This window comes from Psittacula echo (genome assembly GCF_963264785.1).
Source record: "Psittacula echo genome assembly, chromosome: 4".
Classification (NCBI taxonomy): Eukaryota; Metazoa; Chordata; class Aves; order Psittaciformes; family Psittacidae; genus Psittacula; species Psittacula echo.
The window spans coordinates 106,844,160-106,871,964 of record NC_137738.1 but is presented as its reverse complement, the minus strand read 5'-3'; the positions used below and the strand labels follow the sequence as shown (position 1 = coordinate 106,871,964).

Genomic DNA, 27,805 nt, shown 5'->3' with positions numbered 1-27,805 from the left:
GATTTTAAACAAAGACCTGTTAGTTGGAACCCTTTGGTGTTTTTCCAAAAGGGATTCTTTGCTTTGCTTTGGGACCACTCATACCTCAGTTGTGGAGTACTTAAAGGTAATAATTCATAAACTATGGTTCATATGAGGCTTAATTATTGTGTGCAAAAAGCTTTGATGTTTTTGGATGAAAGGAGCCAAATATGTGTGAATTACTATTTAAGTATTTGCTTTCTAGAGGAGGCAGAAAACATGGTCCTCAGGTCCAAATGTCTGCTGCCAGGCTTCCTCCTGTGCCATATTCCCACACTGGTGTCTTTTTGGGGGTGGGAAGTAAAGCCTGTGAATTGTATGTATATGTTTTGGGCTAATGAACCCTGCATATCTTCCAACTCCTTTTAACCTTTCTCTCCTAATTAAGAAAATGCTGAGTGTGATTAATGCGGAACAAATAGACACAGAACAGTGATTAGGAATAAAGCATGTCCCCCAAGACAACGGAAAAGGCAGAGCTGCAGAAATTGGTTTTTGTCACTCTCACAAGGACTGCTTCTCTTCCTAGTCGCTTTTGGGGGTGGCTCACAGTGTTAATTCTCATTACTTAGACCCAAGACTCTGAACGGTTCAGGTGTAGCTCACAGTTATGTTGCACAGTTGTCCTTCCAGCTCTGCTTTTACCTCTTCTCCTTCTAGTGTGTGATGATGACCTTTCAGATCAGCATAAATGATTTTTTTGAGTGGGCCATATCTTCCAGTTTCAGGGAATTAGAGGCAAGATATTTTCCAAGGGGGGATTTTGATGATGGAATTTTCTTATTATGTGGCCTCACCAGAGAACAGTTTTCTTGATGTTCAGGATAAAATTGGTTTAAATATTCCTGCTTATTGGGTGGGGAAAGAATACTGATGCAGTGAATAAGGCCATCTTTCAAATTACTTTAATACACTGACTTGTGTATATCCCTGCTCTCTGCTGGTTAAGATCAAAACTGCATTTAAATAGGAATATTTGAAACCTCTCATACTGTGACTGAAATTTAGAGCAACTGTGGTTTGCGCCTTATTAACATTCTTGATATTGGCTTCAGATTTATTTAAATCCTGTTGATTTTGTATTATTTATAACTTGTAACATGCTTTTACAATGGATTGAATAAACGCATTTCAAGACTCATTTTCTATCTCTCTGTTGCTTTTCCCAGTTTGAGTGCTGTTGTCTCAGAGGGATTTTCAAAAGTCATACTTGTACTTATGACATGTTATGCATATTTTCCGGCTAAAAACATGGCAGTTTTTCTCTTGACAGTAAAATATTCCTTTTCTATTATGATAGTCTGCTTTTCCTTTTACAATAATTCTAATCTGTTGTGCAGATTTTGTACAAACATGCCTACATACACAAACATGTGCCCACACGCATTTTGAATGTCGGCAGCTACCATACAGGCATAAATGAATTGCCTGGCCATTTGGTAATTTGAATGAACATGAGGCTTCTTCTTCGCCTATGGTAAAAGAAGCAAACCCAACAGTTTCTCTGGGAATTCATGCAGTGTGAACAGAACGCATCTTGGCAAAATGGTGAGCCAAGAAATTCCTCTTTAGTTGCTCTGTTAGGCAAACTGCATTTTAAATTTCTTGCCGAGGGCTTTGTTTGACTTGCCCCAGGCAAGCTGTTCAACATATTTATCAACCCTGTTGTAGCATTAGAGCCAACGCTTATCTAGGAAGATCATCCGCTTAATGCCATCTGTCATCAGGAGTTTTTATTTCTTTCAGCTGAGCTTCTTCTCTATTTCAGGTTGTGTTGGGGTTTTTTGTTTGTTGGGTTTTTTTTTTGTTTTATTTTTTTAATATTCCTCCCAACTATTTCTGACTTGATTGTTTTTCTCAAATATTCTGTGATTGCTCAAATATTCTCTGGTTGCTCCATGTTAAACCCCTAAAGATATCAATAATACAATTTTACTTGAAATCTTGATTGATAACATTAGTCCTATATGCATCCAGATGGCTTACCAAAGCACCCTACAGTGTTATGTAAAAGATGATAGTTATGTAAAAGATGATACTGAATTTCAGTCTGAATCTGGAATTCTTTCCAAATTCTCAAGAAGAATTTGAAAAAGTCAGAACAAAGACCCTGGGGTAATTTCATGCTGTATTTTCATCTTGGTGCCTGTGAGGCCGTAGCTTTGATCATTTTAGACTTTCAGGCCCTTATTAACTGTTGTGTAAGCGTACGGGCAGAATGAAAGTTTTCAGCAAAGCTGTAGTCACTCACTTTATGTGTGATTGTAAGGTCCAGTTGTACTTTTGGATTTCTGTCCACAATAACAGTGAAGCCAAAGGGACTGGGATAGTTCCCTGCAGAGACCAAAGCTTAGTTTTCTGAAAGTCTGGTGCTATTGAGTTAAATAAAGTAAAGAAGAATTATTGTAACCAGGCATACAACCCCTGTGTATGGATTAGACACAGGCTGGGTGTTTTCCTGGGTTTCCAGGACGTCCTGTTCTCCTTATTGTCCAAACTGGGTGTTTGTCTGTGTCCCATTAGGACTTTCTTGCTGCCTGCTTGCCCATCTTCTCTTTGCAGGAGAGAACACAGTGGTGCCTACTAAGGTCTCATCCTGACCTTTCACGGGGAAGCCAAGGTATGCACTTCAACCTGGGAAGTACTAAAAATTAATGGTCCCCACAGCTTCAGAGCACACGGCATAAATATCTCTTTGGCTCAGTACTTAGAAATAGCAGTACTTGGACTGACTTCAATCAGTCAGCTGTACCAACTGCTCCATACAGGTTTTTTAAAAGAGAAAAATGCCAATCACACTCAGTATTTGGTGGAAATGTATGAAATAAGCATTATTATGTAGGTATATAACTTGCTGAGGTTCACTCTATTCCTTCCAACTGGGGGAAAAAATCATTTCAGTTCAAAGCAGCTGAGCATTTCCTTCTCCAGATTTTATAGAGGTAACTAAATCAATCGTATTCGAAATTTGGGCCAAGTCCTACACTGGCCAAGAGAAGCAGGGCTACTGGCAGCTGTGTCTTCAGCTTCCAGAGAGATGCTGGCTCGAGCCAGACACACTGAGGTAGGCCAGTGGGATGTACTGTTGGCTGTCCTTTACTGCTTCAATGTATAGGAGCAGGCTGTGCCCCCAGCTACTTTTGGCTGGGTACTGTAGCGTTTGAGCAGCTGGCAGAATCATCACTTCCAGGGTTTCAGATCATAAGCTGGCACAAGAGCCAGTTTCCTCTGTCTACTGTGCTCCCAAGCTTTGGAAAGATCCTGTCCTGCTGCTTACTGTGATCTGAGGTTAGGGAAGAGGTTTCCAAAGGCACTTTGCTCTTTGTTCTCAGCACACAAGCATGTTTTATTTTTCTGAGTATATATTTAAAACTGACATTTTCCCCTACTTAGTGAAATCATACATTCTAAAATCCTGTTAACAGAAGGAGGAGCAGGATCCATATCTTTTGCAATTCATCTTCTGCAGTGAAGCTTTGCTATCAACCTGGCATTGAAAGAGCTTCTTAATCTGCTGCACGGAAAAGTGCCTTGAAGTGTGGGTGTACGGATTGCAGGCGATGGGCCAGAAAAGACTTGGCATGCCAATGAAATAATGCATTCATTCTTCAGAATATGACAAAAAGTCTTCTGGATGTCCTGTTGGACTGTGGGGAGGGAGAATGCTGGTAAATAAAGCTGGCAGGAATGAAAGGTCGTTGGGTAGTCAGACAGAAGTCGGGTTGTGTGTGCACCTGATGCCAGGCAGACAAGGATATACTACAAAGGTAAGGACAAAGGCATTAAGAAAAATGCTCTGCAAAGGAAAATACCATATGCATGTACATGTTTTAGAGAAAATATGAAAAATAGACAGTATATAAAAACAACACACCTGAAGTGGGTTTCTTTAAATGGAAAGCAAAGAGTCCCTGAAGCATCAGCCTCCTTCAGCAACTATAGAGTTCACAACTTAATAGACTTTAATTAGTAAAGAATGGGTACATCTTGTGAGGTTTTAGTTTGGGTTAGGCATACCCTTCTGATGCATAATGGAACATCAGGGAACCTGCATGGAAAGCAAGTATTACTCAAAGATGTGGTAGGAACAGACATTGGAGAAGGGTATCAGAACAAAGATGAGTAAAGGTCACCTTTGCAGGATCATGCTGTGTCTTTTAGGAGTGGAGAAAACATCTTAAACATTACATCATTTTCAAACAAGTTTTCCAGTTTTTTTATTTTTGGTTCTGTGTCGTGGCTATTGGATGCAGTACAGAATATAAAGAATCTAGCAACATTACAAGCTATGAACATTATTATGAGGGTAAGTAACTTTGTAGTTAGTAATTTGTCTTAGGATTCATCTAGCTTATGCTGCAGAATAGATTTCTGCAACTGAGGTAGTCATGCTAGGCTCTTTTTTATAGTTGTGGAAGAGAAATAGGCAACTTTCAGACAGAAATCACAGCATTTGGGGAGATTTGATTTAACTGCAGATTCAGAGACTTCCAGGTTTGTGTAATATCTGCATGGGGGTTATGGACTTAAAATATGCAAACAGGTACATTGGAGATGTCCAGGAGCATTTTACCTGGCCTCAGGATGTCTTTCAAGAAAGGCATTTGTCTCTCCCAAGTCCTCTGTCATTTATGTCGACACCTTGTGTAGATAGATGTCTTGGATATTCTGAGGCATCTCAAATGACCCTGGATGTCTCTATTTAGGCAGATAAATTAATCCCTGAATGAATGAGCTCCTGTTTCAGTCGATGGAGACCTAGTCAATACGGTTAACATAATCTTTAAAGCTATCCATCTCACTAGAAGGTAAACACCTGGGGTTCAGTTCTGCTTGGTTTATTTCTGAATATTTCAGAATTATTACAGATTATCTATAACAATGGGATGCATTTGTCTCTTATCAGAGTAACTTTTTGCTTTCATTATTTTAGAAAAATACTTCAGCTTGTGCTAACTATTTTTTACTAATATACAAATGATCTGGGTTGCCTATGGAAACAAATGTTCCTTGGCTGAGTGTAAGGCTGTGTACAGAAAGTTGTTTAGGAGATATATATATATGTATGAATATAGAAAGAGAATAGTGTGAGAAAATGGATGTGGATGCAGAAAGGTATAAGAGTAGTAGCATGTATTCCCGGATTGTATGATTATTATTTGTAAGGATGAATGAACATTTAAAGATTGCCATTTGAATCTGTTTGGTTTTGAAGTTCAAAAGCAAAAGATCTTTAAATACCTTCTGAAATTCCAATTAAGAGTCAGTCAAAATCCATTACTAAAAGAATAGTTTTTGTTTTACAAATTAGCAATTAAAAACTGACAAATATCTTCAATGTTTGAACACTCTTCTGCAATACCCATTATATTCAAACAATACTTTTCCTGGGAACATGAGTATGTTCCCCAGAATTTTCTTTTTTTTCTTTCTCTTAGGAATGCCTTTGGAAGCTCTGTATCTAACTCTGAAGCTGCACTCACTTCACCAGTACTGGAGATTATGCAAATCATTCCATGAATAGTTTAAAATCACATTCATGTTTTCTAGTTTCAAATTCTAATATGGGTGGCTTATTTTGCTTTTATGTTTCTTTACCTGATGTTTTTTACTAGTTTCTTTTTTCCTTTGACTTTATTTAATTATTTAATTGAATTATTTTAATTATTTATTTTTTCAGTTTTCTTACTAGAGTAGTAATAATTAGGGAAAGGAAACTTTTTTGTACTACAAGACTATGCAAAGTCTTGACTGAGATTATTTTCCTATTTTAGTAATCATTGTTTGTGTTAAACATGTCTTAAGGCATCTAATGCTCTGCAGAACAGGCATTCCATGAGCTGATGTGTCTTAACTCCAGAATATTATGTGGGGTTTTATTGTTAATATTTCTCTCCTTATGACAATTTCTCTGTAGAACGTGGCACCACTTTAGCAGAATAACAAACATCAGCTGCTGAATGTATTAGTACTGTGGAAAGCAATTTAGTATTGTATTGTTGTAAATTACGTCCCTTTACTAGCAGGTTGTTTCATTATGACAAAGATTTCAATTTCATCTGTTCTCGTGGATGTGAGGATTTATTCTTCGTGAAAGGTGCCAGCGTACTTACGAAATGATGAGAATAGTTCACCAAGAGGATAAAATGTCTGTCTCCTAGAGGAAGGAGAGCAGAATGAATTCAGACATAAACTGGAAGAAGAAAAAGTGACAGAAACTGTGATGAGGATGTAGGTCACTCGGTGAAATCAAGGCCAGAGAGGGCTATCAATAAGAGAATCCTAATTAACAGTTATTGATCAAGGAGAGTCAGTGACCACTACCCTGATGATCAGTAATTTGAGACAGTGCAGTTAGGGATCTATTGGACATTAAAATTTTTGAAATAAATAGGAAAAGAATGAGCATTTCTATTTTGTGTTTGAAGTTGGGCCTATATCTGAACTCAGACCTTAATTTTGGGTTACTCATTTGAACTCAGGTGTAGACACAGGAATATGTGGGAAAAATTTTGGGTCTATAGTATTCCTTGGTGTAAATTGAATAACTCATTCATCACCCCTCAGCGTGCTTGTCCAGCCAATGTTAGTTTGATAAATTTGCTACAGTGTCCTTTCTTGCAAGGTCTCAGCATCACCTGCTGCAAACATAGCCAGGATTATAGGCAGCTGGAGCTCAAACTTCCCAACCAATATTAAGGATGCACTTTAATATTAAGGAAGCATCCTTATGCAGTTTATTTTCTGCACTTTGCGTACGGGTCCAGATACAGACTTAGGATCTAGCAAACACCCCACAAACTAAATTAAAAGCACCCTTGGAAGCAGTCTAACATAGTCTAAGTCTGCCAACTGTGAGTTCTGATGCCCTCTTCTTCCCTCCGCCTAAATCCAAAAGATGACTGTTTTTTCTGGATAACATGTTTGGATAAACAGTGTCAGGGAAAGCAGAGAAAAACCTAATGAATTCTGAAAACACCAAGAAGAATAACTGGGCAACGTGTGTATTTAAATATCTAAATTTAAGATAGATCAGTATTAAGTGAATCCTGACTCCTTCTTTTGAGATTGCATATCTAAATACAAAATTTTCTTCTGTTGAAGAAATTCTGATTATCAGAAGGAACAAGATCTGTTAGACTGGATAGCCATTGAAAAGCTGTGTTCCTAACTTTTTACTATCTTGCAGTGGAATGGAAATGCCTTTTTGGGGAACCTGTGATAGACTCGATATACAATAGGCATTTCACATAATTAAATTATGATCCTAGTCATCATTTTTAAAAATGTTTTCTGTGACGTTAGCAAAATCAGATGCACTTTTCAAATAGATTCTTTATCACAGTCAGATTCTGTAATGCCTCCAAAATGTCCTGATGGATAAAGCAGCGTGAAGGCATAGTCAAGATTTAGCTATATCTCTAAGGCTGGGGATTAGGAGTAAAGAACTGAAGACAGAAATGATGAAGCTCAAGGGTTTTATTTTAACAGAGAATTGCCTTCTTACCCCAAACTGTGTATGCTTGTGTGTGCTTCTGAACTTTGTCACTATATGCCTGTTCAGTGTAAAAAGGTCAAGAATTTGCACATCCTCCATGTTAAAGTATTGTGATGAATACTGGCAACGTGCTTCACATCACTCAAATGTACTGTGACAGGAGTTTTGGCAGGATACATGTGGTATTTTTACAAGTAACTTGAAGACGTACCTGTGTTTACATTCAGTTTTACACATAACTGTGAAACATGGATAAAAAAATACTTATAACCAATTATTTGGTTAAAGACTTAAACGTTGTGTCAAAAGTACATGTGCAAAGGCTGCCTTCACAATGGACCAAAGAGCACTTCCCGCCTCACTGTTCTAGCCTCCCTCTTATCCATAACCTAACTATTGGGATGAAACATGGGCGTGCGATGTCCCCCTATACGTGCTCTGCATTGTGTGGGAAGAAAACCTGAGTGTCAGGGATTACTGATGTTCTCTAGTTATGCTTTTGATTTGACAAGGACAGGACCACAGCTGCCACTTGTGCTGTGCAGCATAGGCAGAGTGATGTATAAAAACTCTCATCCTGTATCAGTTGATTAGACCTAGGGGCATAATTACTGAGAAGTTCTCAGACTTAATTGAGATAAAATAGAGACTTCAGGTATAGAAATACAATCTAGTTTAAATCACCTTTAGGTAAGTGGATGAGTGCCTGAAAAATATCTCAAATAAGAATTCTTGGTTATTCTTTCTTCAAAATGGGGAGGGAATTCCAAGAGAGGTCCTACAGCAATTTGCCACTAGCCTAATTTAGCTGAGGAACCTAAGTCTAATAGCCATAGCTATCTCTGTAGTCAAGGGAGAATGACTGTAATTTGATCAACAATTTGTATCTGTGTGCTGAATTGTCCTCAGGACTTGCCTGCCTCTTCCCCTGGCCTCCAGGAACAGGCTAGGCTCCTCCTTTATGCTACTTGCTTTAGCACCTGAATTAGAATGAAAAATCTGGGTCATTACTTCTGTAATTTTCAGGGCATTACAACTTTGATTTGAAATTAATCTCTGAAAGAAAAGAAAAAATATACCTTTGTGAGGCATCATAATTGATAGAAGGGACTGCTTTGTTCTAGTTGTATTTGAAGGCACATTTCTAATTTTTTAACCCCTCATATCTGCAGTGCTATCAACAGAGATCCCATCATGGATCATTGATTTCTAAATGTATTTAATATTTTTCGTTTATTTTTATGGCCTTTTTTAATTTTTTTTTTTTTCAAATATTTTAGTATGGAGATACTAAAAGTAAGTATCTTCTCATTGAAAGAGAAAAGACATCACCCATATCAGAGATAAGCTAAACAATACAGGTGTACCTGACATGTTTCAGCTTTAGAGAGTCCTCCAAATTGTAGCTAGCATCTCTAAACTATTTAAGCCATCAGAGAACTATGAATATTGTTTGTTTATTCTTTCTCCAGCTTTCAGGCAATGTGCTTGATTCCTATTACTAGAAGAGTTTTGCTAATTTACACCTGTTGACAGTCTGATGTCCTTTGACAATTGGCCACGTTGGGTGAATGACTACCAGAATTTTGTCTGAACATAGAATCATAGAATAGAATAGAATCATAGAATAGTTAGGGTTGGAAAGGACCTTAAGATCATCCAGTTCCAACCCCCCTGCCATGGGCAGGGACACCCCACACTAAACCATGTCACCCAAGGCCTCATCCAGCCTGGCCTTGAACACCGCCAAGGATGGGGCATTCACAACCTCCCTGGGCAACCCATACCAGTGCCTCACCACCCTCTCAGTAAAGAATTTCTTCCTTAGATCCAATCTAAACTTCCCCTGTTTAAGCTTGAATCCGTTACCCCTTGTCCTGTCACTACAGTCCCTGATGAAGAGTCCATCCCCAGCATCCTTGTAGGCCCCCTTTCAGATACTGGAAGACTGCTATGAGGTCTCCACGCAGCCTTCTCTTCTCCAGGCTCAACAGCCCCAACTTTCTCAGCCTACCTTCATAGGGGAGGTGCTCCAGTCCCTGATCATCCTCGTGGCCCTCCTCTGGACTTGTTCCAACAGTTCCATGTCCTTTGTATGTTGAGGACACCAGAACTGCACACAATACTCCAAGTGAGGTCTCACAAGAGCAGAGTAGAGGGGCAGGATCACCTCCTTCGACCTGCTGGTCACGCTGCTCTTGAAATCCTCCAAGATTTTGCCAGGCACAGAGGTGAGACTGACTGGTCTGTAATTCCCCGGGTCATCCATTTTCCCCTTCTTGAAAATGGGGTTATATTTCCCTTTTTCCAGTCATCGGGAACTTCACCTGACTGCCATGATTTTTCAAATATGATGGCCAGTGGCTTAGCAACTTCATTTGCCAGCTCCTTCAGGACCCGTGGATGGATTTTGTCAGGTCCCATGGACTTGTGTACGTTTAGGTTTTTAAGATGGTCTTGAATCAGATCCTCTCCTACAGTGGACGTAGGGTCTTCATTCTCACAGTCCCTGCGCCCGCCTTCCAAGACTTGGGTGGTGCGGTCAGAGACTTTGCTGGTGAAGACCGAGGCAAAGAAGTAATTATGAACCTCAGCCTTCTCTAAATCCCGGGTAGCCAGTTCTCCCGATATCTTCTGGAGGGGGCCTACGTTGTCCCTAGTCTGTCTTTTATTCGCTACGTACCTATAGAATCCCTTCCTGTTATCTTTCACATCCCTAGCCAAGTTCAATTCTAACTGGGCCTTAGCTTTCCTCACCTGGTCCCTAGCTTCCCAGACAACATCCCTGTATTCTTCCCAGGCCGCCTGTCCCTGCTTCCACCTTCTATAAGCCTCTTTTTTCCTTTGAATTTTCCTGAGCAGCTCCTTATCCATCCAAGGAGGTCTCCTGGCTCCTCTGCTGTACTTCCTTCTAGTTGGGATGCAACACTCCTGAGCTTGTAGCAGGTGATCCTTGAATATCTACCAACAGTCTTGGGCCCCCTGCCCTCTAGGGCTGTATCCCATGGAACCTTACTAAGCAGGTTCCTGAAGAGGCCAGAGTGTGCTCTCTTGAAGTCCAGGGCAGTGAGCTTGCTGCACGCTCTTCTCACTGTCCCAAGGATCTCGAATTTGACCATCTCGTGGTCACTGCAACCAAGGCTGCCCTGGAGTGTCACATTTCCAACCAGCCCTTCCCTGTTGGTGAGCACGAGGTCAAGCATGGCACCTCTCCTTGTCGGCTCCTGTATTACTTGTAGAAGGAAGTTGTCTTCCACACAATCGAGGAACCTCCTGGATCGTTTGTGCCGGGCCGTACCTTTACTCCAACAGATGTCAGAGTGGTTGAAGTCCCCCATGAGAACAAGGGCTTGCGAGCAAGAGGCTGTTCCTATCTGCCTATAGAGCACTTCATCCACAGAGTTCTCTTGATCAGGCGGTCTGTAACAGATCCCCACAATAATGTCTCCCATCGCTGCTCTCCCTTTAACCTTGACCCACAAGTTCTCTGTCGACCGCTCACCCGTCCCCAGACAGAGTTCCATACTCTCTAGCCTATCCCTAGCATAAATAGCAACTCCCCCTCCCCGCCTGCCAGGCCTGTCTTTTCTAAAGAGCCTGTAACCTTCCATTCCAACACTCCAGTCGTAGAAACCATCCCACCATGTTTCTGTGATGCCTACTATATCATACCCCCATAGACATGCACACATATCTAATTCCTCTTGTTTGTTTCCCATGCTACGGGCGTTTGTATAGAGGCATCTGAGTCGAGCTCCAAATGAAGCTGGCTCATTGGCTGGAGCGGCTGGAATATCTCTGCATCGCTCCGAGCATTTAGTGTAGGTGCTGGCAACTGACTGGGTGTGTTGGAATGGAACGATGCCTCCTTCCCCCAACACATCTAGTTAAAAGCAACCTTGACCAGCCTGGCAAGCCTCCTACCAAAACCACTCTTCCTCTTCTTTGTCAGATCAGCTCTACCAGCCCCCAGTAGACCTGGCCTACTAACTTGGGTCCCGTATTCAAAACACCCAAACCCCTGACTATAACACCACCCTTTTAACCATTTATTAACCTGGCCAATCCTCCTAGCTTTTTTAAGGTCCTCCCCTGTATCCTGGAGAATTGACAAAAAAGACAATCTGAGCTCCAGAGCCCCTAAGCACCTCTCCCAGGGCTCTGTAGTCCTTCTTTATATTCCCCAGGCTATTGCTATCTACATCACTAGCAGCCACATGGATCACTAGAAGTGGGTAATAGTCTATGGGTCTCACTAGAGCAGGCAGCCTCTCTGCAACATCCCTGATCCGTGCCCCAGGTAGGCAACACACCTCCCTTGAGACCGGGTCAGGCCGACAGATGAGTGCTTCTGTCCCTTGCAAAGTAGAGTCCCCTACCACTATGACCCGCCGCTTTTTCCTGGCAGCACCAGTAGAGATCTTCTTTACCGGTGCACCATCAGGTTGTTTCTGGTGCAAGTGCCCTTCCTTCTTAGCCCCCTGCAGGACAGCAAAGCGGTTCTGGGTGGGGACAACAGCTTTAGGAGGAAGCCCCTTGCTTTTAATTGTCCTCTTCCTCTTTTTTTTGTTGTTTTTTTGTTGTTACTATTTCCCAGCTTCCTGGGTTGACAGCCTCCTCCTCTGCCCCATGAGCTGCAGGGGACGCCTGAGGCCCCTGCACAGTTTGGGCCTGGAGCAAGCAGTCCTGCTGCCTCTCAGCTTCCCTGACATCTTGCAGCCTGTTAACAGCATCCCGCAGCTCAGCCACGTGCTGCAGGAGGACCTCCACCAGGGAGCACCGAGCTCAGCCCTGCCCATTTGGCACCGTTCCCTCACAAGACCAGTGCAGGCACTCTCTACACTCTGAGCACGGCACTGCAGCCTCCCCTCTCATCGGCTCTGTCTGGATGCCTACACTGGCTACTGCGGGGGCAGCCAGAGCAGAGCTCCCAGACCGGGCCCCGGTCATACGGCGAGCACTCACCATCCTGCTCAAACAGCCTCAACGCCCCCTGGTTGCTCACGCTCCCAGGGGCAGGTTTTTAACCAGTCAGGGCTGGTGCCGCTCCTCGTGGCTCCGCCCCCTGTGAGTCAGCTGCTCGCGTCAGCTGAGCTGCCGGCTCCTGGGCAAGGCCTGTCGAGGACCTGAGGCTCCCTCGGTGGCTCTGGCTGCTCTGTGTTGAGGCTCCTGGACGCTGATCTGCTCCCCGCTCTGGTGTTGAAGGCGTCCTCTCTCGAGCTACTCACCTCAGCAATTGACATCAAATATCTGCATGCATAAATTGTTAAACTAAAGCATTTCTCCTTCTGTATAGCATATAATTTAATACATTATTACTGCCACCTTTAAAAACTGCATATGCCCAAAAGAAGAAAATTACTGTTTGCCATTAATACAAATTACTGTGTTTTGACAGCTTGTTAATCAACTAAAGTAAAAATGATGCTGTACAAATAACACAGTTGCCTTTTAAGTAACTTTTTTTTTTATGTGCATGAGAATTCTTCTTTGGGCCTTTGAACCCTTGTAGGATTTGTCCTGTGTGATATGTTAATATTCAGAAACATAAATAAAGCTTTATTTGAGTTGTGCGCTGATGCAGAATGTATTCCCATGTTTCACCATCATATGCTGGCTATGGGTGTTCCTTCCACTTTGGACTATCTCAATATGCAAGTGAGTGTTTTAGTATTGATCATATTTTGACATAACAGTATGTACTTTATGCTATATTCAGGTATGGGCTGTTTCTGGGGAACTGAGAGGAAGTTTTGGACACAGAAGGGAGTCTACTCCACTCAAGTGGGTTATGCAGGAGGATGTACTCCAAATCCTACCTACAAAGAGGTCTGTTCAGGTAAGTCTTCCTCTTTGGTTTTTAGGGATTGTGAGTAGAATCCTGTCAGGTTATGAGTGACAATGAACAGTAAAATGAGTGTCTGCAGTGACTAAAGTGGTTTGGTATTTAGTCAACTTGGGTATTGGCCTTTCATCCCAAACTGTAATGAAATCTATGGTATACTCATCCCATTGTTATCTTCTAATAATTAATAAGTTAATGTGTGTACAAATATTCTGGAAAAAAAATGTCCTCGGTTCAGCAGCAGCAGTCATTTTTCTCCTTCTTAGTAGCTGGTGCAGTGCTGTGTTTCTGACTTTCAGCCTGGAACAGCGCTGATAATACCGATGATTTTAGTTGTTGCTCAGTAATGTTTACTCTGACCAAGGATTTTTTGAGTCTCATGCTCTACCAGGGAGGAGGGGAAGCCGGGAGGAAGCAGAGACAGGACACCTGACCCAAACTAGCCAAAGAGGTATTCCATACCACAGAACATCGTGCCCGCTATATAAACTGAGGGGAGTTACCCAGAAGGGCCAGATCGCTGCTCGGGTTGGGCTGGGTATCGGTTGGCGGGTGGTGAGCAGTTATATTCTCTTCCCTTGTTATTTCCCTTATCATTATGACTATTGATGGTATCAGTAGTGGGTTTGTGTTATACCTTAGTTACTGGGCTGTTCTTATCTCAACCCGTGGGAGTTGCATTCTTTTGATTCTCCTTTTCATCCCTCCAGGAGCAGGGGGAGGAAGAAGGGGGGGGGAGTGGACAAGTGGCTGCATGGTTCTGAGTTACCGGCTGGGCTTAAACCATGACAAAAAACAAAGAAAAATCTTTAGGAAATCAGTTCTGTCTCAAATTATGCAAAAGGGTTCCTTAGAAAAAGCATGAGGTTTGATTTTCCTTTAGTCTGTATCTAAGCGTGAGCAAAAATTAGAACACATAGGTTTTTTTATTCTTTTCATATAACCAAGATGTTGTATAGAGAAGTATGAGTTTCTCCTTTGTGTTCTTATTAATAATATGTTATTTTTCATACAGTTCAGTGCAGAGTATCCTCTCATTTCCATGTGAAACCTTGCGTTTATTTTTCATTGCAGTCTTATACTAATCCTTCTACATTACTAATAACCCAATACAGTTTCTTTCTGTGATCTAAACCACAAAACCACTGCCAGCCAACTGACTATTGCTGCTGTTAAAGCAAATTCTTGCTTTCTGATACTCACTGGTGGAGAGCATCTTGGAGGTGTTCTTTTGGTTTATTTTCTTGTTAACATTTTTTATACCAAATGCTGAAGTTGATACACTGTTCTCAGTAACAATCTGCCTTGACAGAAAGAGCATAAAATGCTTAGTGACACAAACAACTAATGGACACTTCAGGAACTGTGCAGAAGTGCTGCAAGACATCAAAAACCAGAATCTTTCTAAAAATAGTAAAAAAAGTGAAAAGATGTGTTTTAAGTTGGAATAGAATAGAGTACAGTAGGAGTAGAGTAGAACAGAATAAGTCAGTTGTAATGGAATAGACTATTTATATTCTATTTACTTTAAAGTATATTCTGTTTACTTTAAAGTATATTCTACTCGTATTCTATGGAATAGAATAGAATATTTCAGTTGGACAATGATGGTCTAGTCCAACTGCCTGACCACTTCAGGGATGACCAAAACTTAGAGCACATTATTAAAGGCATTGTCCAAATGCCTTTATTTAGTAGACAATACTGCACTAATTTGAAATGCCTTATACATGCTAAACAAAACTTCTAGCTTAGGGAAAACAGGCATGCAATTGAGTGCAAATGCTTAATATATAGAGATCTAAAAATATCTAGAACAACAACAAAAAAAGGACACCTTGCATTAGAATTAACTGAAAAGTAGATGCCCAGAACTCCTGCAAAACATGGCAGTAAGAAGTGTTATTTATGGAAGGATTGGTGGTGTCTGTCTTACTTGTCCAAATGATCCATTACTTCCTAATACTTCTGCAGTCTTGTATTTTGTACTTTCATCATTTGCCTGCACTGTCTGTAATTTTTTAAGCATATATGGTCAAGGCCTATTTGGTAATTATTGTCCACTCTGTTTAATGGCCTGGGTATTAAATAATTGCATGATTTATATAGAATAGGGATATGCAGCACAATTTCGCTTTCCAATGAATTCACAGTTCCAGCACATTGAGGGTGAGTGTGATGGGCTGTGGAGTGTTTCGCCAAAGATAAGAAGTGCTGGCGGTTGGCCAAGGGGTGATGAGAACCCAGGACAAGATGGTGTATCCAGGGAAGTAGAAAAAAGGTACCACCTCTTTCAGTTCTATGCAGTATAGGCTAGTTTTATATTTCAGAATAGGTCCATAGTACTGAGCTTTGTGTTTGACTGAGATACCTTGAAAGCTTTTTATAGCTGCTTTAAGTATTGTGTTTTTCAATAGTGAACAAAAATTAAAATGTTAATTAAATAATAAGAATCCTGGAATAAAGAAATAGGAAAAATCTTTGAAGCCTATTTTTAGATAGTTGTTTTAGTTTTGTAGTGCAAAAACACAGCTGAGGTTATTTTTCTAGTTCTTGTTTTTATACACATTTGCATTATGGATGTTTATATTCCTCCAGATGCTGGACACTAGAGGATTTTTTTTACACAGAGATATGCAGAAACATAAGCACAGATTTCGTAGCCTTGTCTGAACATAAATGGGATGTGTATGTGCCACATATTTCTCTTCCTGGTTGTGCAGCTGAGCTGAGTTGCAGAATTTACTGATTTCAGCATGCTATTTTTTTCCTACTTGGCTTCCTCTAGCTCTATTTTATTCTAATTTTATTCTGGTTTGGGTTGTTTTTTTTTTTTTCTTTTTTTTTTTTTTTCTTCATTTTTGAACATGTTTTTTGGATGTCTCTTTAAAGAGAGATCTCACAAGCCTCCCCTAAGACATTGCCATCTGACTGCTTCTAGCTGCCGTAGTTCTCACTGAGAAGAACAGTTCTATGAAATAGTAGACTTCAGTTGTGCACTGCGGTTGCAACTTTCTTATTCGTCTGTTCTGGCGAGATTGTATCTATGGTAAACATTTAACAGACATGTTCTCTAAATCTAGGAAGGACATCAGAGACATCTAAACAGTATCTACTTTGGCAAGTGTTTGAGCTTTGCTTTCAGCCCATGCAGTTGTGAAAATTCATGCAGGAAAGTTTTTTTAGTCCAACACCTTCCCGGCATTCTACTCTGAAGAAAAAAAAGCAACAATTCCTTGGATTAAACATTTCTCACTTCTTCTAAAAGCACATTGTCAGCTTCACTCTTTATACTAAACGTGTTAGTCCTGAGTATCTTCTGCAGAAAACAAGAAAATGATGTTTCTTTCTTCTCTTCATGCTCTTAGTAGGTTTTCTAGTAAGAAAGTATTGTGTTGCTTCAAGGGAATACAGGTCTGTTTTCCACACTGGTGGTGTTCCAGTCTTCTACTATGATCTTTATTTGTTAGACTTCACTGGGAAGCAGAAGTGGTCTGCAGACCTACTATTAAGCTGTGTGAGTGGACACCATTTCTCCTACATCACCCAGGTGATGGCTGTACTGTTACAACACTGTGTTGGTTCCCCATGGAAACTTAAGTCTCTAAGGGCAAACCTCCAACCTCATAAGCCTTGAAGAACTGCATGATTCACCTCTCCATGAGGGAGGTATTCATGATTCTGCTTGAAAGGGTCAGGTTAGTGTTACCCTGTACAGTCGTGGGACAGGTCATTTGAAGATTTTCCTAGCAGTTGATCTGCTATTGTCTTGCTAAATTGATGTCTAAAAGGTAACTGAGTTACTTTGAAGCTTATGAATAGAGTGCTGTAAAATTATTTTTACATTTTGTGGTGACAACCATACAGATAAAAATCTGAAAAGGCATTCTGGAGTGTGTGAAGGATTTTGAGCTATTTTCAGAGCATTAGCCTAATACATAAATAGACCAGTTTTGGCCAACATTAGACAACCCAGGATGTTCATTCAGTATGAAACAGCTTTTCATATTTTGCTTACAGATGTTCAGAACAATTCTGTTTATCTGTATATTCATAGGGTTTTTGAAATCTGCATAACTCAAGTGGCACTGAAATCAGAAGGGAAAAACTCTGTTGTTGTTATTCATAAACTGGTTATGTACAATTACCATAAAAATATGCAGCTAACAATGATTTTCTTAAAAAGAGGTCAGTTTATAAGCTTATGGTTCAAGCTGTTAACATCTAAGCAGGTTATTTTATTTTGTTTTGAGGTTTTTTCTTTGTTTATCTTCAGCAACTAGGATGTGAGAAAAATAGATGAATATGCCTATTTATTATCCAATATTAGTTGGAAGGCTTAGTGAATATAACAGTATATTTAGTTACTTAAACCAATTTATATTCTATTCAAATCTTAGTACCTTTCTGAAGCATATTCTCTTGTATACAAATCACAATTCTTAATAATGAACAATGCAATATAAAAATATGCCGCATGGACTTAGTTTTGTCTTTGAGTTGCATAAAATATCTATTATGAAGTTATTTCACATTTCCCATGCAGCAAACCCACATTTTTCTGAGGGATAGTATTGCCTCTTGCATACCGATTAGTCTTCTAACTGATTCTTGTGTGTAGGAGTTCCAGTTGTCCTTAAAATGTCTACGTTTCCAAAGGTCATTTGGAAGACATCTAAATAAATAGCTGATGGAAGAGAGTGGAGAAAGGCAAAATTAATTTCTTGCTCTGTTACCTCCTATCCCTTTGGTCAGTTGGTGATTTACAAAGTTAATTCCATTTCTACTTCATCTTAGTTATACTTGAAGGAAAGGGTAAGATAACCAGTCAAATCCACAGCAAGTTGATGGTTAGTATGTTTTTGCTTTAAGAATGGAAACGTGTGCACAGGGTTTGTCTCCATGATGTGGGGCTTATTTGACATTATCATGCATAAACAGCATGATCATTCAAGCCAACAGCAGAAAATCTGACTGGCATTTTTCATGAGTTATTAATAGCAATATAGACAAAATAAAATATGGGAAAATATTTCTTTCCTTTTCAGATTTGCCATTCTCTACAAAATACAAATGAATATGGCTGCGCCATCCTTGGAAGTGTTCAAAGACAGGTTGGATGGGGCTTTGAGCAACCTAGTCTAGTGGAAGGTGGAACTAGGTGAGCTGTAGGGTCTCTTCCAACCCAAACCATTCTATGATTCTGTGATTCTAGCGATGTCCAAACAACTACCAATATGTTGAGACAGTGCCTTATGTTACTTGGAAAGCCATTTAGACTCCACAACCCTATTCCAAAGTGGGTCTGATTCTCCAAAATGTTTAAATGTATAATTAAACTACAAATATTCCCTTCACTTTCTGTAGCTTATAAAGGGATCCGAAGGTTTCCATGAGCAGATACTGAGTCCCCAAGATTAAAGTTTCCAGGCAGTAATGAGAATGGCTCAGAACATTTTCTTTTATTATTAAATTGCTGTCAAGAGAATAGATTCCTGTTGTGCCTTTGTCTGTCCTTTTTTTTTTTTTTTCTTGAAGAACAGGATATAGGAATTTTAATGACTTACAGATTCTGTGAAGAATATCAGTGTTCACCATGCCCTTGATCCGTACAGCATGCCTTGATGCAATTGGCCAATTGCTCTACCTCTCCCTTTTTTTTTTTGCCTAGTTCACCTGTAAAGGTCAACCAATCGAAGTGAAAAATACTGTATTGATCAGTCATGTACTGTGGATATTAGTGTTTTGTATATTTTTGTAGCAATTGAAGAAAAGGGTTTTGTAGAAAATATATAGTTTTTATTAACTAGGCCACAGGTAGAGTAAGTGGTGTCTCTCTAAGCATGAGACTGTAGTCCTAGGATCCTCCTAGGTGTGCAGACAAAACCTTGATATAACCCTATAAACTATAATTTGTCTTCTACATAACTGCTAAGTCATGAAATAAAATAAATGCACCAATTTAACTTCAAAAAATCATTTGGAAAGGTGATAGCAGATTCTGCTGCAACATTAAAACCTTGGCAACAAGAAATATAACAAATGCATTAAATTTCAGTTACCTGCTATATTGCAGTTCTGGCTAGAAAATTGTCTACGTTGACATTATTGACATGTTCTTTTTCAACAGAAGAGCTTCTTGTTGACCAAGAAAACTTAATTATTCCTTTGAATACTAGGATACAGAAATGTATTCTGTACTTTCAGCATTTAAAAATAAAAGGCAAAATAAATACTACCGACCATTGTCTGAAAAGCAAAAAAGCTCACTGCGCACAAGGGATGGTAGCTGCTCTGCTTAGGGAGTTCTGCTACATCTTTAATCAAGGTTAAGTTTATGTTTCCATTTCAGAATTTGACTTCTCAGGGCTAATGTCTTGGCCGATACAGGCTTGGAGAAATTAAACTGATATTTATTATTTAGATACCTGATTATGCCTCGTGGCAAATTTAAAATCCTAATAGCCTGACTGCTGTCCTCTGTTCCTTTTATCTGTTTATCTCAGCATTGCCTATAATCACAGGCTTAGGTTGTAGTAGCAGTATAAATACCGAATATATTATTTATTATTAACAACTTTATTTGAATTGTATTCCACTGAGATGTGTTGTTTCCATCTTTCTCATCTCCTGGTTTTATTAAAGATATATATAAGATGGAAATGTGATAGCCGCAGAGGTTGAAAGAGCCATTACAGAAAAGTCAAAGAGAAAATCTTCTGACCTGGAGCCTACACTAAGTTCCCAAAGGAACTTCATTTTCAGAAGAGAATCCATGCAGGATTAGGCTGTGATGTTCACTGTGTCACTGTGCCTGAAAACAGAAGAAGATGCAGCAGGAGACTGCTTCTCATTTTAGGCATGGGAACACTGTGTATTTGTGAAAAAGATGATGTTATCAAAAGCTCACTGTTGTTACTATGGTTAGTGGATATTTCTTACATTTTGTTTTTCCTATGGAGACACCTGAAAAAGGAACACATCAAGGCCAGCCTACTCAGTGTACCAAACTGTCCTCCCAGAAGTATTGATTACTACAGGTGACAATTCCATTGAGGTCACCTATGGCTATGTGTTTCCATGAGAACCATTCTTGGTATGTAATATTTGAAGTATCTTGTGCAAACTGATACTACTAGTCAAAAGAAAGAGGAAAACAACAAGCAAAAGATTGTAATAAGGCATAGAGATCAGAGATGGAAGAAACTAGGAAGAAGCTACAGCTATTCCAGAGCACCCTCTGGAAGTAAAGCAGATGATAGAATGTTTTTGTTTTCCCTGTATTTCTTGTTAATTGTGTTAATTGTGTTTGTTTTATTTTGCTGCTTCTATTACTTATTCCCTCGGTGAAATCTTCATTCCTTTAGTGGCACATAACTGAAATGATGTGGGGGTAATATGGACATTTCTGAGAATATATTTTTCCTGAAATTTGGAGAATACTGAAATTACTGTGTAAACTTAACCCACTTTGACTTACTCCCTTTATGGAACATGTTTCTATGCTGGCATATAAAAGTTTGTGAATTGAGTACTGTGTCACCAGGATGATTAAGATTTTGAATAATTCTGTAAGTGACCTGTGCATTTTCTATGTCTTGGATGGATGATGAAAATACCTAATTACAAGAGTTCAGCTTTCTTCTTTTTGCTCATCTGTGCCCACGAAGACTATTGTATCTCAATTTTTAATAAGCTAAATTATGATAGTCAAGTTCTGCTTTGTCTTATGTTTGTAGACTTACGCACTCTCACATGAGTTTGCCCAGGTGAGAAGAATGTGATCCATAAGTAAGACAAGAATTTAGTCTAGTGAAAGGAAAGGCAGAACCTTTGGGGTCTTTATGGCAGCTGCAGTGCTCTGTAGCAACAGTTTCTGTATTTGACATGAAGTAACAACAGGATGAAGAATTCTTTGAGAAGGATTAGGGGAAAGCCAGAGCTTAAGGGAGTTCCCAAAGTTGCTTGCAGATTTACTATGGACTAAGACTTGAGTACATCCCTTGCAGGTGTATTTTTTTTAGAAGAGACAAAAATCTTTCAAATGGCTTTGTTGCACTAAAAAAGGCAGAGATTGAGACACAAATTATGATTGAGACACAATTCTGGTGTAAGAGAAGGTATAGGATGCCATCTATAAATTTCTGCATGGATTATCAAAACCTATGGCTAGGTAAGGCTCCATCACTTTATGTTTGTATGCTTTCAGGTTGGATGCCCTAAGTACTACTGTAATCACAGTAATAAACTATGAAGCCCAAGCTACTGAAAAGACTGTTACTCAATTTTTATTTGAATACCCAAAGTGATAGAAAATCTGCCATTTCCATTGGTAGGAAAATTCCCCACGAAACAGGGTGCAACAGCCCTCATAACTCATTTGTAGGACTCAGATCTGTTTAACACTGCAGCAGAGATCTTGACCACCAGAGCTCAAGGGATATTCCACAAGCCACACAGGATCCTTCTGACAAAAGATGACTGAGGTACAGTTGACATATGGGCTCCTTCTGCTTTTCGTTCATTGACAAAAATTGGGTCTTCCTGTGCGGAACCTGTCTGCTCCTACAGCATGAGCGGGAGGGAGAGTTGACCCTTTTCTTGACCCCAGGATCTAAGATTTGTTTAATGAAATATGTTAGTTGTTCCTTGACTAACTGAGCCACTCAAAGATTTATTTCAGTTTTCACTCAGGAACCAAAAAAAATTCCCTTTTTATTTATCTTTCTGGAAATTTCTGGGTTATAAAATCTCAAAAAAAGGGAGAAAATAAAGGGAAGGTATTTAACTAGTTGAAATGTAACTGCTGTGTTGTTTCACTTCAAGCATGCATTTAATCTAACAATACACTTCCAGCGAAAGTTTGCGTGAGTTTTGTCTTCGTAATAGCTCACAGTTTAATAATCACTGATGACCTTTTCTATATTAATTTGTTTATCCATTTCTGTAATATGATTTTATTTCTGGCATTTACAAATGTGAGGGGAAATGGTGGTTTCATTAACTCTTAGTGCTGAACCTGTGCGGGAAGTGTCAAATAAACCTTGCTATAGTTAAATGATATTTTGCTAAAGGTTATTTTATGGCAGCTAGGTATCAATTATGTCTGGGAATGAAACCCAATAAGCAATGTGGATGTGGGTGGATCCTGAGAGTGCTCGGGCTGGGAAGAAGCAAGAGGGAATTTCCAGCTTTGCCTCCTTGACTCTGCATGTGGTGTATGCCTGGAGGCATTTCTGTACCTATTACTGAGTGCAAAAATATATCGTGGCAGTGCTTGCATATGCATGCACCCACAGTGCTAATACATAGATCTGACTGGGAAAAAAAGCAACTCTGACATATGGCTAACCTTTTTTTTTGTCTACTAGTCCCCATTTGGCTTTATCCAGTGTTTATTCAGTGAAGCAATTCAATTAGAAACTGTTTTTATTTTGTTTCTGAGCAGTGAAAAATGTTAATTGTAGCTGAAATGCCTTCGAGTGATTCTGTTGTAATGCCACATTTCCATAAAGTCTATACAATTTGCTTCCTGCTAAAACAGTACAGCAGTAGAATGGAAATATTAAGAAAGTGTCATTAATGTTTTGAATGCTGAACTTGGCATGGACTGTAACCTTGCTGGTTAAAGCACAGGAAAAAAAAATGTTCCTTTCTTCCATCTAAGACTAAGAGAAAAGACAACAGATTGCTGCAGACAGTTGGAAAAATCAGAAGAAACTATAAGAGAATTTTAATTAATATGGTGAGCCATCACCTCAGCATACGAGTATGTACATGCCACTGCCTAGAAGTAGAAAGTAAGTGAACAGAAAGCAGTTTCAGCTATGTTGTCCTTGGGTTCTTAGGCTGCTACTGGATTTTAAACTGGAGTGTGATGCGGACTGCGACTGTCCTCAGGAATCTTGCCAGTCATCAAAACCAGAGCTGCATCCCTGTTACCTGGCACTGGAGCATTTGATAGGATCTGTTGTAGCACCTCTGGGAGAGGTAGGGGGAAGAGGGCTGCTGTCACCAAAATCTTGAGGTCAGCTTGCTGAGTGTTTATGGTGTCCCACTGGTGAGATGAAGCTTTGGCTTTGGCTGTCATTAGATAGTACCATTTCAATCTTGGGGAAGTCAAAGGAACAAGTCTAAACTTAATGGGTGATAACACATTTGTGTTAAAGGGATGGTAGTCTGTGCCTGTGTTCAGTTTAGAAACTTCTCCAGGGTAGCTAGGTGGAGATGGTAGAAACCTCTCAGCATAGGTGGGAGGCTGCTGGGACTGGTAGCATGAGTAGTAGCAGGGAGTAGTTAGGCACATTGGTCAAGGTATGGTACTCTCTGGAGGGTTGCTTGAGGAAACAGGCTTCATCCCCCATGGACATTGTTGAGCTCTTCATGGCCCTGTCTCGACACTTGACCTCCCCCACTAAGGCTCCTTTCAGGTTCAATCCTCCAGAGGCAGAGGAAATGGAGACCCTTTCAAGTACTTTGCTGAAGCTCATACATCGAATTGCTGCAGGGAGCTGTAGAAATTGTTTTATCTTGCTCCTCTGCAAGCACAGTAACTGTTCTGTTTAGCTTAGGAGCCAGATAAACAGCAGAAATACGCATTGAGGTTAAAACATGCATTATAGCTGGCAGCCTTGACTAAGATGCATCTCCTTAATTATAAAGGTTAGGAGAGATTCCAAAACGCAGTAAAAATTTGCCATCACTGTGAAGCTTTTACTTAGGACTTGTTTATCTTTCTAAAATACCTTCAGCTTAGCCCTGAGTTAACCACCTCACTGATATGAAGGAATACATTGCTCCTGAAAAGGAGACTGGTTTAAAGAAGGCTCTCTAGCCTGTACTATTATGGAGGTCATAATTTATTCTAGCCATAACTTTATTAATTTCAGAAAGGCAACAGGTACTATGTTCTCAACTGAAAGTTTGCATTATCATCAACCACCATGATTACACATAGTTTACTTCTTTTTTTTTTTTTTTTTTTAAATTTTTTTTTTTTTTTTGTGTGTGTGTGTGTGTGTGTTATAATTACAGTGGTTTAGATTTTCTGGAAAGGATGCAGAGTTTAATCATGTCATTATGTGTACTGAATGCTGTAGAAATTCTTTGTTCCATCTCAAGTGGAGCACCATTATAATACTCTTATCACCCATTAAGAAAGCAATAAATTGGGCCAAATTGATCCTAGACATAATTTTGCTGATGTCAATGGTGTTACATCAGGAAGAAATTTGTCTCAGTCTGTTAATATGATGGTAAGATAGAAAAGTGGCCACTAAGCAGCAAACATGTCTTGGAAAAAGAAGTTCCTCTTTCCTTGATTAGGCTCTGTGCAATGCTTTGAAGCCACAGAGATTTGCAAGAGTGCAAGTATTGTTATTATTATGACTATTGTTATTATTTTCGGAATGGACTGAATGTGGTGAAAAAAGTGGTTAGAATTGTATTTCATTCTCTCCTTTCAGTTTTTGGCATTGCTCTTTTCTTCAGCAGAACTGACCCTGAACCAGTGGTAGGTGCAGATGGGACCATTATTTTTCACCGCTTCATTTATTTTGTTTTAACAAATGGCTTCATTTTATTTCTTGCCTCATTCGTCTCTGTTCAGGGACAGTTTAGCCCTTCTGCAGGTGTTCAAAGATGTTCAAAGGCAGGAGTAATGTGTAATGAGTTCTCCACTCACAATGCAATCTCTCAGCTTGCCTTTGTGATCAGAAGCCTTAAAGTGAAGCTAAAATTAATATAGACTGGGATCTGGTCCTTAGACTGTGAGCTGAATTTAGGCACTTCAGTTGAAAGCACAAAGAAAGTAGGATCCAATTTGCATGAATAAAGTAGGTCGGATTTTTGGATGGAGAGGGGACCTCTTCCTTCTGCTTTCAAATGAGCAGCAACGCTTGATCCAAACTGTAAATCTGGTGGGTACAGAAGCAAAAGAGATCAAATTCTTGAAGAGGAAAAAGCAGAGGCCCTAGATTTGGCTTCTTACAATGTATCTGGCATGAAAACATTGCAAAGTATATAAAAGATGTTAAATATGAGAACAGGCTCCAGGACCATGCCCTTTTTTCTCTTCTCCTCTCTGCCCCAGATCGCCCTCACCAGTAGAAGAAAACAAGCTTCTGGTTTTAGGGTGTCCAAAGAAAGGCAAAGAAGCTGGTGAAGTGTATGGAACACAGGTCTTCCAAGGAATGACTGAGGGAACTGGGGATGTTCAGACTGGAGAAGAGGAGACCTCTACAACTGCCTGAAGGAGGTTTTCACAAGGTAGGGGTCAGTCTCCCAAGTAACAAGTGATAGGACAAGAGGAAATGGCCTCAAGCTGTACCAGGGGAGGTTTAGATTGGATTTCAGGAAAAATTTCTTCTCAAAAGTGTTGTCAAACATTGGAACAGGCTGCCCAGGGCAGCGGTGGAGCCCCCATCCCTGGAGGTACTCAAAATACGTGTAGGTGTGGCACTTAGGAACATGATTTAGTGGTGGGCTTGGCAGCGTCAAGTTAACAGCTTGATGTTCTTAAGGTTCTTTTCCAGCCTAAATGATTTTGTGATTCTATAACATTGCATTTGCGGCTACACAGTGGCCTTGCTTCATCAGGAGAAGTAACAAATGTGCTTCCTGAGCATATCCTCTAGGCTGGTAGTTAGGATGCTCTCAGGAGATTGCATCTCTTATTTTGAGAGCCATTTGAGATCCACGCATCAACCTTCCTGAGCAGGTGTTTGACCCGAGGGCTATCACACCAAAGGTGAGCAATAGTTTGGTACCAACTCCCACTGTTTCAGATCTAATTAGCTAGGAAGAGCAAAATGCTCTTGCTGGTGTTTCTCAGAGATTCACACGATCTGAACTTCACCGAAGTCCCTAATGATTATTAGTATCTTTTATGTAGCAGTGGGGATTTAAGGAACTTTGCATAATAAAGAGAATTATTTCTAAAGCCTGTCTGAAGGATGGCTGTTTCAGGCAGCTATGGAAAAGAAAATTATTAATTAAAAAGGGGAAAATTTTGCAGCATTTGTTGCATTTGTTGCTATTGCTCATGTAATAGGCAGTTGTGATCTACTAAAGGTGCAGAAATAAATAGTGTCACAACAGATATGGAAGGCAAATTCTGGAGACTACCTGAGTATAAGGCCAAGTGGCTTCCTGCATATTCATCTATTTACCACCTTCCGTTCTTCTCTAATTCCTTTATTTTTCATATGATAATAGACTTTTCTCGATGCAGACTCATTGTTACCAGGAAATAGAATTTGTTTACACATGATATGTTCATATATCATGTGAGGGCAGAATTAATCAAAACAACTGAGCTATGAGCAGGAATATCAGTTGCTTTTTGCCTCCTTTATTCTCATCTTTCTGAAACTGAATTGTTAAACATGAGCTTTGCTGCAGTGTCAAAGAGTGTCTTACAAAAGCTGTTGCCATAGTGTTGCACCTAGATATGAATTCTTTTTATATCACTGGCACAATAAGTTTTTGTTTATTTTACTTAGGCCTATTTAATAGCTCTTCATTAGAAGAATTGCCTGGAGTTTGAGGAACAACTTAACTATTAGAACTACTGCTCCCATAGTATTTTATAAAGATCACATAAAACGTTTTCAAATGACCTTTTTCAGAAAGTTATGAGAAAATAATTCCATCTTTTGTTATGTCTTCCAAGAATCCCTAAACTACCTCTGTAGTTGTCACACCAGCAATGCAGCCTTCCTCTCCTCTTTTGGAACCCCTCCTAGAAATGAAAGTGCTCCCCAAATGTGGTAGGGGAAGATCTTCCCATTTAATTACACTTGCACTGAAAATGGATAACAGAAGTTCCTGTCATGCAGCACTGCAGTCTTGGTTGGTGTATGCTTTCATCTCTTTTGTCGCCCTTACCTTTCATATTCCTCAGCAGAAGTTTTAATGCTGGACTTTCCCTGGCAGCTCTTTGGAGCAGAACATATTGCAGAAAGGAGGAGGAGCACCTCAGCTGAGCTGCTACCTTGAGACTGCTGATTTCCTTCTGTTCCAGGCTCCAAGGCTGACTTGGATGACCTTCAGTTCTTCCTGCCTATTGTCCTCATTTATAAAAAAAGAGATACTTTATCTTATCTTGTCTTATAAAGCACTTCGAAATCTACAGTCATGTGGATTTTTCTGGTACTGAGTGTTGGAGGAAAGCATAGGTAAAAAGGGGAAATCTAAAGGTTTCTTTTATCTCCTGTAGTCATAGAGAATTTCAACTGATATATGTAAGTATTTAGATATCTAAATTATTTGATTCAGTTGAAAAGGAACTATGTATCAGAACATTTTACATTAAACATATTTTTTAGTCTCCATTTTAAAATTCTGTTTCCTTTCTAGTTCTGTAGGATGCAGAAGTAGATACTGTAATGTATCATATAAAAAATCTTCTTCTGGGCGCTTTATGATTGTCCAAATATTGC

At 39.8% G+C, this 27,805-nt stretch overlaps 1 protein-coding gene across 1 annotated transcript in view; it reads left to right on the top strand.

The window, feature by feature from the left end:
- Positions 1-27,805, top strand: part of MSRA (methionine sulfoxide reductase A) — a gene marked incomplete at its 5' end in the record, with an annotated part of 293,726 nt that overhangs the window by 126,121 nt on the left and 139,800 nt on the right. Inside the window, one exon of the mRNA XM_080614754.1 lies at positions 13,239-13,358. Coding sequence (XP_080470880.1) covers positions 13,239-13,358 — 120 coding nt within the window. The remainder of the gene's footprint in view (positions 1-13,238; positions 13,359-27,805) is intronic.